Source organism: Rutilus rutilus, assembly GCF_951802725.1.
Source record: "Rutilus rutilus genome assembly, chromosome: 25".
NCBI lineage: Eukaryota > Metazoa > Chordata > Actinopteri > Cypriniformes > Leuciscidae > Rutilus > Rutilus rutilus.
Genome location: NC_140229.1, coordinates 1,203,471 through 1,220,653, shown reverse-complemented (window position 1 = coordinate 1,220,653; position 17,183 = coordinate 1,203,471). Strand labels below are relative to the sequence as shown.

At 37.3% G+C, this 17,183-nt stretch overlaps 1 protein-coding gene across 1 annotated transcript in view; it reads left to right on the top strand.

Moving 5' to 3' along the window:
* The window catches only part of glis3 (GLIS family zinc finger 3), a gene marked incomplete at its 5' end in the record, with an annotated part of 44,525 nt that overhangs the window by 22,223 nt on the left and 5,119 nt on the right, over positions 1-17,183 (top strand). The window contains 4 exons of the mRNA XM_084401140.1: positions 5,854-6,015; positions 8,745-8,855; positions 12,195-12,315; positions 13,530-13,596. Coding sequence (XP_084257266.1) covers positions 5,854-6,015; positions 8,745-8,855; positions 12,195-12,315; positions 13,530-13,596 — 461 coding nt within the window. The remainder of the gene's footprint in view (positions 1-5,853; positions 6,016-8,744; positions 8,856-12,194; positions 12,316-13,529; positions 13,597-17,183) is intronic.

Here is a 17,183-nt window from a genome sequence, read left to right as displayed (position 1 = left end):
CTTTGTCTTTGTTCATGCTAAATGGGATCACAAGCTTTTTACCGTTTAACAGTTCCGATCTCAAACAATAGAGCTTCAAACGACGGTCACATCTAAAGTACAGCGAGTTCCACTTGTTTTGATCATGTGAATGATCCTTCATCCTCCAATTTCCTTTGTTAACTTTATTATTTTGATCGACCTTTCAGTTCAAAACCCACATAAAAACATAAAAGCCTTACATTCTGTTTTATCGTTCGAGCGAATGCAGTAATTTGTCATTTCGACACACATTAATCTCTGGCATTTCCTAACCTCAAATACATGATAATGAAAATGTTTTAGTTGTCTGGGTGATGCCAATCTATCTATCTATCTATCTATCTATCTATCTATCTATCTATCTATCTATCTATCTATCTATCTATCTATCTATCTATCTATCTATCTATCTATCTATCTATCTATCTATCTATCTATCTATCCATCTATCTATCTATCCGTCTATCTGTCTGTCTATCTATCTGTCTATCCATCTATCTATCTGTCTGTCCATCTATCTATCTATCTATCTATCTATCTATCTATCTATCTATCTATCTATCTATCTATCTATCTATCTATCCATTTATGTCTATCCATCTATGTCTATCTATCTATCTATCTATCTATGTCTATCTATCTATCCATTTATGTCTATCCATCTATGTCTATCCGTCTATGTCTATCCATCTATCTCTCTATCTCTCTATCTATCTATCTATCTATCCATCCATCTTCCTGTCTGTCTATCTATCTATTATCTCTATCTATCCATCGATCCATCTATCTATCTATCTATCTATCTATCTATCTATCTATCTATCTATCTATCTATCTATCTATCTATCTATCTATCTATCTATCTATCTGTCTGTCTATCTATCTATCTATCATCTCTGTCTATCTATCTATCTATCTGTCCATCTCTGTCTATCCATCTGTCTATCTATCTATCTATCTATATGTCTATCTATCTATCCATTTATGTCTATCCGTCTATGTCTATCCGTCTATGTCTATCCATCTATGTCTATCTATCTATCTATCTATCTATCTATCTATCCATCCATCTTCCTGTCTGTCTATCTATCTATTATCTCTATCTATCCATCGATCCATCTATCTATCTATCTATACCTATCATCTCTGTCTGTCTATCTATTTATCCATCTATGTCTATCCATCTATGTCTATCTATCCATCTTTGTCTATCCATCCATCAATCTATCTATCCATCTTTGTCTATCCATCTGTCTGTCTGTCTATCTATCTATCTATCTATCTATCTATCTATCTATCTATCCATTTATGTCTATCCATCTATGTCTATCTATCTATCTATCTATCTATGTCTATCTATCTATCCATTTATGTCTATCCATCTATGTCTATCCGTCTATGTCTATCCATCTATCTCTCTATCTCTCTATCTATCTATCTATCTATCCATCCATCTTCCTGTCTGTCTATCTATCTATTATCTCTATCTATCCATCGATCCATCTATCTATCTATCTATCTATCTATCTATCTATCTATCTATCTATCTATCTATCTATCTATCTATCTATCTATCTGTCTGTCTATCTATCTATCTATCATCTCTGTCTATCTATCTATCTATCTGTCCATCTCTGTCTATCCATCTGTCTATCTATCTATCTATCTATATGTCTATCTATCTATCCATTTATGTCTATCCGTCTATGTCTATCCGTCTATGTCTATCCATCTATGTCTATCTATCTATCTATCTATCTATCTATCTATCTATCCATCCATCTTCCTGTCTGTCTATCTATCTATTATCTCTATCTATCCATCGATCCATCTATCTATCTATCTATACCTATCATCTCTGTCTGTCTATCTATTTATCCATCTATGTCTATCCATCTATGTCTATCTATCCATCTTTGTCTATCCATCCATCAATCTATCTATCCATCTTTGTCTATCCATCTGTCTGTCTGTCTATCTATCTATCTATCTATCTATCTATCTATCTATCTATCTATCTATCTATCTATCTATCTATCTATCTTTCTATCTATCTATCCATCTCTATCTATCTATCTGTCTGTCTGTCTGTCTATCTATCTATCTATCTATTATCTCTATCTATCCATCGATCCATCTATCTATCTATCTATCTATCTATCTATCTATCTATCTATCTATCTATCTATCTATCTATCTATCTATCTATCTATCCATCTCTATCTATCTATCTATCTATCTATCTGTCTGTCTGTCTGTCTGTCTGTCTGTCTATCTATCAATCCATCTCTATCTATCTATCTATCGGTCTGTCTGTCTGTCTGTCTGTCTGTCTGTCTATCTATCTATCTATCTATCTATCCATCTCTATCTATCTATCTGTCTGTCTATCTATCTATCTATCTATCTATCTATCAATCCATCTCTATCTATCTATCTATCGGTCTGTCTGTCTGTCTGTCTGTCTATCTATCTATCCATCTCTATCTATCTATCTATCTGTCTGTCTGTCTGTCTGTCTGTCTATCTATCTGTCTGTCTGTCTGTCTGTCTGTCTGTCTGTCTGTCTATCTATCCATCTCTATCTATCTGTCTGTCTGTCTGTCTGTCTGTCTGTCTGTCTATCTATCCATCTTTCACTTGGTTTCGCTTGTTTTGATCATGTGAATGATCCTTCATTCTCCAATTTCCTCCAAAATCAATGATTCTGATCGACCTTTCACTTCAAAACCCACATAAAAACATAAAGGCCTTACATTATTTTATATCATACGAGCAAATGCAATAATTTGTCACTTCAAATACCAAACCCTGTCTACACACATTCTTCTCTGGCTATTCCTAACCTTAGATGATAATGAAGCAGTTGTAGTTGTCTGGGTGATGCCAAAGCCCTGGCACACGAGCCCTGGCTCATGGTGACATCTATTCAGGACTCGCTCTCTCACAACGGCCAAGCTTTATTAAATAAAGTCTGTGAAAGTCCTGCACAGACACAGGTTCCCCAGCTGGCCTGATCTGAATGCTCATTGATCTGCTGTTTTCTGTGACTGGTGTGTGTGAGCCAGAGGACTGGTGGGATAGTTGAGGCGTAGTTTAGCTCTTTAAGTAGTTATTACTTCTGACTTCAACGACTGTTGAAGCTTAATGGCTTCTGGTTCACGATAAACGGTCCCAGATTAGTCGTCTTCTGCCTGTAGGAACAAGGATCTGACTGGATAAGACCAGGATGGACAAGTCTGGGAGTTTTTTCACTTGTTTTATGGTCGCGCAAGTGGAATCCACATGTACCGGGTGTGGGCCGGATCTGGGCCGACACTCTCTGGGTCAGGAAAATAAAAACGTGCTTGATTTGAGGATTCATTCAAATGCTGTGGGATACACTGAAGTTTATTTTCGTGCTGCCAGTAACTAATCATCTTTCCCTCGGGTCATTTTGACCCAAAACTTTTTTTTTTTTTTTTAGTTTTAAAAATTGAGTGTTCATTACAGGGGTCCAAGACCCTAGGACTTTTATCACACTTGAACCACAAATACACAAACAAAAAAATACATTTGTTTTACATTTGTTAAAAAAGTAACAAATCCTTCCGTCTCAGGTCAATTTGACCCCCTTAGGAATGAATGGAATGTGAGGAATGCTTCAGTACACATAAAAAACCCTAAAAATGCTCAAAATTCTTACAAGAAAAATTACCAAAATAAATATTTTATAATGTCTACATGTGTATCTGAATGCACACTGAAGTAAACTGACTTTAGGACCCAGAGGAACAGCTCATTTGCTCCATATAGAGCTATAAGGACATCTAGAGTCATGAAATATCATGTTATATTATTAATTTTCCTCAAGAGGTCGACAAAGACACCCAATGTAAGATACTTAGAGCTGAATTAAAAAGTTATTTTGAATTTAAGTTGAAAGAATGTGAGGAATATGCTATTTATTTATTATTTATTGATCAAATCTAGTAATTTAAAGGTAAAAAAAAAATAAAATAAAAAAATATTATCAAAATGAAATAAAGTGAGCTTTCTGGACAATAAAAAAAAGGATTAGTAAGAAAGGATTTTGCAAAAATGACAGTCCACGTACGTGAAGAAACGCCACAACGACTGTGACTCCCTCCCGCTGCTTTAGAAACAATCCCGATAAATCCCGATCCCAAAAGAATTCCTGTTCATCAGTGACAAATCAGAAGTAGATCTTTCTGTTCTCACAAAACAAACTTTATATTTAGATTAAATTACTGACTCTTGTAAAGATCAGCTCAAGCCTCGTGATTAAATAACGCCTACTACTGCTATTGCATTAATATCTCCAACTAAAATAACCACTTCATTATAAAGCAATCAAAACATGCTGACAGAAACACTATTAATGTCCACCTTCATTATGTTCCTGTTATATAAGATGAGCTCAGAGCCAAAGAATTCCAGCGATTGCTGAAGTCATTTTCTGATAGGTAATTATTTATTTCTAAACCATATTTCTGAACCAAACAAATGAGGTCAGGCCGTTTGTTCACGCATCGGTGCTTTCTGGCATCCGTGATTCGCCGGCATTCCTGTGTCCGGACATCCGAAAGGACAAAGATCAGGAATGTCACATTCTTGCAAGATGAAGCAAAAATGTTCATGATGTCATTTAATTACAGTGAACGGTCAAGCTTTTGATGCCGTGATGAACCGTTAAACTATAACTAACTGTGCAACTGCACTGCAAAACATGCTTTTCTTACTTAGTATTTTTGTCTGGTTTCCAGTCCAAATATCAAACATTTCTTAAATCAAGATGCATTTACTAAAGTAGTACAATGCCATAAGATATTAAGTCTTGTTTTCTGGGGGAATTCATTAAAATTAAGTGAGTTTTTGCTTAAAACAAGCAAAATGATCTGCCAATGGGGTCAGAAAAATAATCTTGTTTCTGTTTGAATTAACATTATTTTTCTGACCCCTTTGGCAGATCATTTTGCTTTTTTGAAGCATCAACTCACTTCATTTTAACGAATTCCCCCAGAAAACAGGACATCATATCTTATGACATTTTACTCATATAGTAATGCATCTTGATTTAAGAATTTTTAGACATTTGGACAAAAATACTAAGTAAGAAAAGCATGTTTTGCAGTGTGTGACGCCTTATTAAATGTGACTGTTGAGTTTATACTGAGATGAAATAGATGCAAACGACTATTATTGATCCTACTCTTCTTAATTTTAATTAGCTTATTTAACAATGCATAATAATAATTGAATAGCTGAATTTTCAGCATCATTGTTGAAAACCCCCCAAAAATTCATCAAGGACACATTAAATTGATTAAAAGTGACATTAAATACATTTATAATGTTACAAAAGATTCTATTTCAAATAAATGCTGTTCTTTTGATGATGATGATGATGATGATGAAGCCACTGCAAAAATGTTCATGATGTCATTTAATTACAGTGAGCAGTCTAGCGTTTGATGCAGTGATAAACCGTTAGACACATTCCTGAAAACTATAACTGTGAATCTCTGACGCATTATTAAGTTTATACTTCATACTGAGATGAAATAGATGCAACCATTGCCTGTTATTGTTCCTACGCTTTAATTAGCTTATTAAACAATGCATAATAATATATGCACAGAGAATAGTGTAGTTGGCTTCATCTAACAGATGGCACAAAATAATATAATTAGAGGAATAATAATCAAAATAATAAGAGAGGGACATAGACGGGTTACTTGAGCAGGAAAACACTGACCCCTTCTGGTCAGGCTGTGTGTAGTTCAGAGAACACGTCTAACCTGTGACTGATCTGTGTGTTCCTCTGGTTAGTTTGAGGGCTGTCAGAAGGCGTTCTCCCGCCTGGAGAACCTGAAGATCCACCTGAGGAGCCACACGGGCGAGAAACCTTACGTGTGTCAGCAGCCCGGCTGCCAGAAAGCCTTCAGCAACTCCAGCGACCGCGCCAAACACCAGCGCACGCACGTGGACACGGTGAGAACACCAGAACACCTCGGAGCCGCGGAGAGACATGCTCTTCCCCAGTGTAGAAGAATATTCAACACACCCACACAACACACCTGCAGACAAGAGGAGGAGGACTGGTGTGTGTGTGTGTGTGTGTGTGTGTGTGAGAGTGTGTGTGTGTGTGTGTGTGTGAGTGTGTGTGTGTGTGTGTGTGTGTGATGGGTAGGTTTAGGGTGTGTGTGTGTGTGTGTGATGGGTAGGTTTAGGGTGTGTGTGTGTGTGTGTGTGTGTGATGGGTAGGTTTAGGGTGTGTGTGTGTGTGTGTGTGTGTGATGGGTAGGTTCAGGGGTCGGGTAAGTGTGTGTGTGTGTGTGATGGGTAGGTTCAGGGGTCGGGTAAGTGTGTGTGTGTGTGTGTGTGTGTGTGTGATGGGTAGGTTCAGGGGTCGGGTAAGTGTGTGTGTGTGTGTGATGGGTAGGTTCAGGGGTCGGGTTAGTGTGTGTGTGTGCGTGCGTGTGTGTGTGTGTGATGGGTAGGTTTAGGGGACGGGTTAGTGTTTGTGTGATGGGGGTGTGTGCGCGCATGTGTTATGGGTAGGTTTAGGGTGTGTGTGTGTGTGTGTGTGTGTGATGGGTAGGTTTAGGGTGTGTGTGTGTGTGTGTGTGTGTGTGTGTGTGTGTGTGATGGGTAGGTTCAGGGGTCGGGTAAGTGTGTGTGTGTGTGTGTGTGTGTGTGTGTGTGTGTGTGTGTGTGTGTGTGATGGGTAGGTTCAGGGGTCGGGTAAGTGTGTGTGTGTGTGTGTGTGTGATGGGTAGGTTCAGGGGTCGGGTTAGTTTGTGTGTGATGGGTAGGTTCAGGGGTCGGGTTAGTGTGTGTGTGTGTGTGTGCGTGTGTGTGTGATGGGTAGGTTTAGGGGACGGGTTAGTGTTTGTGTGATGGGGTGTGTGCGCGCATGTGTGATGGGTAGGTTTAGGGTGTGTGTGTGTGTGTGTGTGTGTGTGTGTGTGTGTGTGTGTGTGTGTGTGTGTGATGGGTAGGTTTAGGGTGTGTGTGTGTGTGTGTGTGTGATGGGTAGGTTTAGGGTGTGTGTGTGTGTGTGTGTGTGTGTGTGTGTGTGATGGGTAGGTTTAGGGTGTGTGTGTGTGTGTGTGTGTGTGTGTGTGATGGGTAGGTTTAGGGTGTGTGTGTGTGTGTGTGATGGGTAGGTTTAGGGTGTGTGTGTGTGTGTGTGTGTGTGTGTGTGATGGGTAGGTTTAGGGTGTGTGTGTGTGTGTGTGATGGGAAGGTTTAAGGGTCGGGTTAGTGTGTGTGATGGGGGGGGGGGGTGTGATCAGGGTTCCCGCGGGGTCTTAAAAAGTCTTAAATTCTGAACTTTAAATTTAAGGCCTTAAAACGTCTTAAAAACAGCCAGATTTTCATCCGCGGTCTTCAATTTCATTTAGTCAGGTCTTAAAAAAGATTTTACCCTCGTTCATTTCCAGAAACGCTGGCCGCAGAAAGTTATTACAAAGTAGCAAAAAAGTATCTAAGTCGCTCGCCAAGAGGCAGTTCACATATCGCGTCTTTTTCGCGCTCAAGTTCATTCAAATGTAGGCGCGCGGTAAGCGGTAAGCGCGCTTATAATTGAAGCGACGCGCTCGTTATTTTCCAGGCGCAGCAACATGAAAAAAGACATGAAGACACACTACGGGTGTTTTTCTCTTCTCCATAAATCAATCTTGTAACAGAGCTACAGCAAGTGTTTCTCGGCGGTGGAAATCCATTAGCCACTAAAACTTCTTTGTCATTATGGAGAGCGCAGTGCATGGTTGCATAGCAACGACAGACGCCACGGGAAAATCGGACTGAATTTTACTATTAAAAATAAAAGATAAGCTAAACTGTATTGTAAATGTCACTAAATAATTTTTTATAAAAAGAATGAGTCAAAAAAGATAAATTAAAGTCTGAAATATGTGAGGTTTATCTTTTTATAAAAACCTTTTTTGTCAACTTTATTTGAACTTGTACATGTTAGTATATAACATGTTGCAAGACACTTTTAAAATCTGGCTATCATTTTTAATCGTATTATTTTAATGTTTATGTTAGTGCGTATTGATGCTAATTTTATTTGTTATTTGCTGTTTTTCGACATAAAACTTGGTGAATTGATTTCATTGTGTAGTATTAGTACTTTTTGAACAGGATTCTGTGATAACAGTGGTAATTTTTGGCACTATAATAATTAAATGAAATATTCATGCCATTTCATCTCTAGTTATGATCAACTATGATCAACTAAAATCAACTAATTATGTGTTTTTTTACAGTAGGCCTATAATATGCAAAGTACAATTTTCTATAAAAAAATAACAATATCTAATTCTGTTCTTTTCTCTGACACGCGTTGTTGGGTCTGGAAGGTTACTAATGTGATTGCTTTATCTGTAAATTAAGTTAATGCTTTTTCAATTACTGAATTCATTGAAATAAAATGAATTCTTTGATGTGAATATTTTTTGGCAATGCGTCGTGTAGGTCTTAAATTTCAATCTTTATGGTATTAAAATGTCTTAAAAAGGTGAAACCTGCAGGAACCCTGGTGATGGGTAGGGTTAGTATAAGAAGATAGAATATACAGTTTGTACAGTATAATAACCATTACGCCTATGGAATGTCCTCACAAGTATAGCAAAATAAACCTGTGTGTGTGTGTGTTTCTCTCTCTGTGTGTGTGTGTGTGTGTGTGTGTGTGTGTGTGTGTGTGTGTGCAGAAGCCCTACGCGTGTCAGATCCAGGGTTGTGGTAAACGCTACACGGACCCCAGCTCTCTGCGCAAACATGTCAAATCTCACTCCTTGAAGGAGCAACAAGCCAGGAAAAAGGTACAAGCATCATAACAGCACATGTCACATGACTCCAGTCTTTCTGTCATCACAACTGTACATCATCCTCATGCCATTACAAACCCGACGCTGAGATACGTACCGGATGTGGGCCGACACTATGTTGCTGTCTGGGACCGGTCAAACGTTCAGAATCATTTAAAAACAAATGTTTGATGTCTCTTCTGCTCACCAAAGCTGCATTTACAGTATTTGATCAAAAATACTGTAAAAACTGTGAAATATTATTACACGTTATAATAACTGTTTTCAAGTTTGTAATGTATTCCTGTGATGCAAAGCTGAATTTTCAGCATCATTGTTGAAAATGTTGAAAACAGAAACAAAAAAACACACATTAAATTGGTCAAAAGTGACAGTAAAGTCACTATTTCAAATAAATGCTGTAACTTTCTATTCATCCCCTGAAAATTAAAATGCATCTCAATTTTTAACAAACATCTGAACATTAATAATAATCATAAATGTTTCTTGAGCATCAGATCATCATATTAGAGTGATTTGTGAAGGATCATGTGACACTGAAGACTGGAGTAATGATGCTGAAAATTCAGCTTTGATCACAGGAATAAATTACACTTTACTGTATATTCACATAGAAAACAGCTGATTTACATCGGATTAATATTTCACTGTTTTTACTGTATTTTTGATCAAATAAATGCAGCCTTGGGGGAAGCTAGTTATTATTTTACATCTTAATTGTAACTATTTTATGGTGTTTTTTGCACTTCTTGGCATTTTAAATTCTTTCTATGTAAACAAAGGCAATTGAAGATTCTTCTAAAATGATCATTTTGTATTCCACACACACAAAATATTAAAGCATATAGATTTGGAAGGCGAGTAAATAACAACAGAATTTGTATTTTTGTGTGAATTATCCAGTTATTCGCTCAGAAGAGGATTGTACATCATGCAACCATTGTCTTATAATGTAGAACACTGTGTGTTTGAGACGAAATGTGCAAGATTTGTCAAGAAGTCCGTTGATAACTAAGTCTCTGAACTGGTAACTTGTTGTGTAGGAGCCGTTCATTATCACAGAGGAACAAAATAAAGGTCACGTCACCATAGATACAGATTCCTCAAGCACACGGTTTCTGGGAGAGGAAAAATAGAAAAATAGAAGAAACTGGTCAAACTGCTTATAGAGGATCTGTCCTGTCTGAATACACCCAGTGCTTTCTCACCGATGATTATTAGAATTACTCAGAAAATATTATTAGAGACACTAAATATAATCACGATGTTCTGCAGGTCCAGAGCTTCAAACGCAGGGATATTTTAAGCTGTGATATTAAACCATATTCTTATGATTAATTACTGTACATTCAGCTCAATTAGGCAAAAGATAATGCGCCAATTATCCAAGGCTTTATCTATCGATGTGCTTTAATAACATTTGGAAAGTAAATGCAGTCTTTTAAGTCGCAGTGAAATCCAAATTTACTTTCTTGGTCTTATTGTGAACGTTATTCCAGATGTTATTCGAAGTGCACATTACAGATGTTGATCTAGAATCATCTAGAATAACGTGCACTTTTAATAACATCTGGAATACTGTGCACTTTGAATAACATCTGGAATAACGTGCACTTTTGATAACATCTGGAATAACGTGCACTTTTGATAACATCTGGAATAACGTGCACTTTGAATAACATCTGGAATAACCTGCACTTTGAATAACATCTGGAATAACGTGCACTTTGAATAACATCTGGAATAACGTGCACTTTTGATAACATCTGGAATACTGTGCACTTTGAATAACATCTGGAATAACGTGCACTTTTGATAACATCTGGAATAACGTGCACTTTTGATAACATCTGGAATAACGTGCACTTTTGATAACATCTGGAATACTGTGCACTTTGAATAACATTTGGAATAATGTGCACTTTGAATAACATCTGGAATACTGTGCACTTTGATAACATTTGGAATAACGTGCACTTTGAATAACATCTGGAATAACGTGCACTTTGAATAACATCTGGAATAACGTGCACTTTTGATAACATCTGGAATACTGTGCACTTTGAATAACATCTGGAATACTGTGCACTTTGAATAACATCTGGAATACTGTGCACTTTGATAACATTTGGAATAACGTGCACTTTGAATAACATCTGGAATAACGTGCACTTTGAATAACATCTGGAATAACGTGCACTTTGATAACATTTGGAATAACGTGCACTTTGAATAACATCTGGAATAACGTGCACTTTGAATAACATCTGGAATAACGTGCACTTTGAATAACATCTGGAATAACGTGCACTTTGAATAACATCTGGAATAACGTGCACTTTGAATAACATCTGGAATAACGTGCACTTTGAATAACATCTGGAATAACGTGCACTTTGAATAACATCTGGAATAATGTGCACTTTGATAACATCTGGAATACTGTGCACTTCGCATAACAACTTCCGGAATGTTATGATGTAACATATGATGTTATGCAAAGTGCACATAATTCCAGATGTTGTTATTAAAAGTGCACAGTATTCCAGATGTGATCAAAGTGCACATTATTCCAGATGTTGTTATTCGAAGTCCACATTATTCCAGATGTTGTTATTAAAAGTGCACATTATTCCAGATGTTGTTATTCAAAGTGCACATAATTCCAGATGTTGTTATTCGAAGTGCACATAATTCCAGATGTTGTTATTCGAAGTGCACATAATTCCAGATGTTGTTATTCGAAGTGCACATAATTCCAGATGTTGTTATTCGAAGTCCACATTATTCCAGATGTTCTTATTCAAAGTGCACATTATTCCAGATGTTGTTATTCGAAGTGCACATAATTCCAGATGTTGTTATTCGAAGTGCACATAATTCCAGATGTTGTTATTCGAAGTGCACATAATTCCAGATGTTGTTATTCGAAGTCCACATTATTCCAGATGTTCTTATTCAAAGTGCACATAATTCCAGATGTTGTTATTCAAAGTGCACATTATTCCAGATGTTGTTATTTGAAGTGCACGTTATTCCAGATGTTGTTATTCAAAGTGCACATAATTCCAGATGTTATTCTTAATAATCTGTCCTCAAAAACAGCACTTGCTCCCCTCCTGTAAAACAGCGTTTATAGGTAATAGGTTTTAGCAAACTCGCGTTCAGTTCTGGCTCCACACTGGTGCACAACGGCCACTTTTCCCAGTCCAGCCAGTCTGTCATGGATAAAATCCCGCAGAAACAAAAGTGTGAAAGTGTTTGATGTTGAGAGAAAGTCTCATGCATGAGTGTGTGTGTGTGTGTGTGTGTGTGTTTGTGTGTGTGATGTAGCTGAGACGCAGTCAGGACGGGCTCGCCGAGTGTTTGACCGTTCAGCCGCTGCACCACAGCCTCTCGCCACGGGACCTGATTGAGACCAAGCACCAGTCCCCCACTGAGGATCTCTACACCGGTATGAAACACTTCACAGAGTCGTGTGTTCAAGGAAGAGTCCCTTACAGAACTCACTACACAAACATTTTTGATGCTTGAAATCAAATAAAATAAAATATAAAAAGCATATTATTTCAGCTCGTTGCCAAGGCAACATTTCTCAGTTTCATTTAGTTTAACAGTTTAACTTCATGTACTAAAAAACCATATAGACATATTTAAAAAAAAGCTTTAACTAGAATTTCAAATGAAATCAGAAAATATATAAAAATAATAAATATCTAAAATATTAATAAAAACTATAATAGTATCTCAATGATGGTAAATAACACTGCTAGAGATGCATTTTTAGTTTAACTTTTAACTTGCATATTTCTTCTCCTTTATTTCTATTACTTTTTTCAGTAACATTTAAAGCCTCTATGGATAATGCATTATAAAGCTTATTTTATGCACATTAAATCTTTTCATAATTAATTATAACTAAAGTTAAAATGCATTATACTATTTGCAGATTTCTTGTTATATCTGAAATTGGTTTTGTCGTGTTTTAATGCATTATATTTTCTAATGGCTAGAATCTAGATCAATGAATAGATAATATACTGTTGTTACAATTATTCATAAGATCATATAATGCATTATAAAGTGCATTACAAGGCATAACTGATGCATTAACAATGCTTTACATATAAGTGTGTTTTTTGCATGTAATATAAAGAACAGAAACAAGAATAAAACGAAACACACAGAAACAAACCTCTATTTCTAGTCTTGTTAGCGCTTCCCCAACGCCAGCTTACATTCATTCCTTAAAATAAATGTTTTCCATTGACATATGTGTGTCCTATTTTTGGTGCACAAATACTTTTCCAATCATTTTTATAGTCTGGCATTTGGCGCTGTGTGAGAGTTGCTTTTTTATCGTGTCTTATTGTTTTCTTCTGTGCTGTAGATTGTTTCCATCACTGATATGTGATATAGCACTCTGATAAACACTTTTATAAATAAACTTGGACTTTTGACTTGACTTTAAACTCACGACGTGTGTGTCTCTCTAGCGCATGTTCACACAGAAAAATAGTGGGAAATCAGCAGTGTAATGCAGAGATGCTTCGGCCCTAAAAAGCTTTCAGACTCATTTTGATATTTCAGTCCAGTGACGGCTATTGGCAACGAATCTTACCGTCGTTTTACCGTAAAGTAATGATGATTTTCTTTTTTGTCTTCAAGTGTTCGCCCTAAACCAGCCCGGCCCAACACAGACTCGTCCACTGCCTCCTTTACACGGGAACAACAGGTACGAAAACTACATCAATCTCCAGAGAACACCAGACAACATTTAACTTCTGTCACGTGACACAATTCTGAGGGAAACATTTGCTGAGTATTTTCTCCTTAAGGCGAGACACGAGAGGCGGAAACATAGATTCTTCATGCAGTGGTCAGTTTTGAGATGTTGGGCTAGTTTACTCCTTCAACATGTGTTCTTTCAAGCTGCTATAAAGAAAACGTTCAAAATATACATTAAGATGTTTATTTTATTACATTTTGTTTACTTGCGGCAGTAAGTTTCTCCCGAATTTACCAGGAAGTTATCATTCCAGCGCGACACACCTGAGATCCTGTCTCCTGCACAACGCTATGTAACCCAAATATGGGCATTTCCTTTCTATCAGTAACCAATCGTGAATGTCCAAAGGGGGATTTAAAGCTAACGACGATTTCTCATTTAGAGCGATTTAACTCTTTAACTGCCGTTTTCTCAAAATGAGTGTTTTGTCGTTCTCCAGTACAAACATCTCAGCTTATGTACGCCAAACCTTCCAGTTATACACTTAGCAGTATTCTGAAGATATTTTCAGAGGGATTTGTTAATAAATCATTCCTGACCTGATTTATGTGACATTTTAATTAAAAAAAATATGGCGAAAATCTATTTTTTAAGATTTCCTAGGTTATGAAAGCATATCCTGAAATCCCTCTGAATTTTTTTTTCATCTTGTGTGTAAATAAAATGAAAAAAGAATTTTGCAACTGGCTTTATCATATGTTCAGATCTATCTACCGAAAACATATGCAAAATCGTGCATATTTAATGAGATAATGCCTAATTTGCATAATTAAACATACAAATTTCTAAAACTTGTAATACATTTTTTTTATATACTTGTGTAAGTAATCAACTGAGGAAGTTTCATGGTGATATCTATTATTTTAAAATTTTACCCTATTCACCTGTAGTGTCTCGCCTTAAAACTGCAGTGAACCAAAGACAGTCTCAAAAACACACTTTGAAATCGTCACAAACTACCTTGTATCCAATCAGATCAACGTGTGATCGTCAACCAGTGGATCTCTGAGCTGAGTGAGTGAGTGGAGGCGGGGCTCATTTGCATATTCATAGAACCACGCATACCAAATGAGGCGAGGGTGTCGAGTTACATTCAAGATATTTTAAGGCATGAAGACATTTTGTTCAAGGAAAAACATTTAAATATGTAATTTTGGTGATCAAAGATGAGTTTTAAGGGATAAAATGATTGACTACAGGGGGAGTTGTATTTGAGTGCACAATCCCTGTGATAAACAAACGAGTGTGTGTGAGAGCTTTCGCTCCCCTGAGAACAGCCTCGTTCCTCCACGACGTCCCTGCTGGGTTTAAAATTGCTAGCAAGTTCACTTGACGTCTGAAAGAAATGAGAAAGGAGAAAAGACGGCCGTTCATGCATCTATGACTGGAGAAAATGAAGGTACACTTGTATTCACTCAGAGATCAGAGCGGGTGAAAGACAGGTTAGCCGCGACGTGAATCTGGCATCACTTCTATACGCCAGTGTCTGTGACGCTCCTTTCAAGCCTGATGAATCGAGTCTAATAATGCCGTATGTGTTTTTCCTATCACTATGTTTTTGGTCGAAGCTCAATCGAGAAAGTTTGCCACACACTGAATCACTGTCTAGTTTACATTCATTTCAAGTTTCACTTGGCGGAGTGACCGATTCAAAAGCTCCAGCGCTTTTATTTTCTCTTGATCTGCGATAAATGCGTGGCCGGTTGTCATGGCTTTATGGCTGAGAGCTCATAGTTGCAATAATCTGACTCTAATAAAGCAGGCTTTTCTTTGCTGAAAGGCTCCACTGCGCTTTTGTGTGTTTTACACGTCTACTGTGGCAAAAGAGTTTGGGAAGAGGCTTATGTTTTTGGACGGCACGCATTGCACTTCAAAGGCACAGAGAGGAACCTTTTCTGCTTTTCTCGACGCAGATGCACATTGTCCAAGCAATGATTGCGGGATCCAAGCGAGACAATCGTCTGGAGAGATCAAGACCTGCTATGCCTCATTGGTCTCGAGGGCCCGTGCTGGAGAGCACCAGGAACTCAATAAGTGAATTACACAATGCAGTGGGATTGGCGTAATTACCTCACTTTGGGCTAAATCAGTTGTGAAATACCCCTGACCTCTGTTTTCCCAGATTTTACTACAGCGCTTTCAAAAACACTTTTTTTATATAATTAAAGTCCCCCTGTAGTCAATAGTTGTATCCCTTAAAACTCATCTTTGATCACCAAGATGACATATTGAAAAGTTTTTTCCTTTCAAGATATTTTAAGGCATGAAGACATTTTTTTGCATGTAACTCGACACCCTCGCCTCATTTAGTATGCATGGTTCTATGAATATGCAAATGATCCCCGCCTCCACTCACTCACTCAGCTCAGAGATCCACTGGTTGATCTGATTATTGTTATTTACAATGCAGTGGGATTGGCGTAATTACCTCACTTTGGGCTAAATCAGTTGTGAAATACCCCTGACCTCGGTTTTCCCAGATTTTACTCCCATTAAAAGCAGTCGCGCTGTTCCTGTGCCGCTGTAGTTTTACTTCCAGGATAAAACACAATGCTGCTTTTTGGATGCATTTGCTGGGAAAATGTCACTTGGATTTGAAACTAAGAGTCAGCATCATAAAAATAGCAGGTAACGCTTTATTTTAAGGTGACGTAGTTACATGTTACTTACTATAGTAATAACAGTAAATTATGCATAATTACAAGTAACTAACCCTAAACCAAACCCTAACCGTAACTCTATAGTGAGTACATGTAGTTTATTAATTTGTACTTATTTGAGTAATTACAATGTAACTTCGTCACTTTAAAGTAAAGGGTAACCTAATATCTTAACAGTGGGGTCAGTGCATTTGTTAAACATGCTTTGAAAACGCTTTGAAATTGTATCCCTTAAAACTCATCTTTGATCACCAAAATTACATATTTAAATATTTTTCCCTTTCATGCCTTAAAATATCTTGAATGTAACTCGACACCCTCGCCTCATTTAGTATGCGCGGTTCTATGAATATGCAAATGAGCCCCGCCTCCACTCCCTCACTCAGCTCAGAGATCCACTGGTTGACGATCACACGTTGATCTGATTGGTTACAAGGTAGTTTGTGACGTCAGAAACACCAGCGATTTCAAAGCGTGTTTTTGAGACTGTCTTTGGTTCACTGCAGTTTTAAGGAGGAAATACTCAGCAATGGTGTCGACTTATGAACTTACACATGCTTTGTCTTAAAGCAGATTAAAAACACCACATAGACACATAAACAACATTAAAAGCTGGATTTACACCACAGGGGGACTTTAAAACTTGGGGTCATATGATGCTTTTTAATGTTTTCTGTTGCTTTTAGCGCGTAATAAAAATAAAAATCCAGCTATACACACCTAAATAAATACACTTTTTAATGTAGTCACTTCAGGACAAATTCAACTTTTAACGTTGTATCTGGAACATGTAAGAGTTGCAGAATAAAAGCTTGCCACTGTGAAACGTTCTGCTTGTAAAGTTCGTTCCGGTTGATCATCCGCATAAAACCG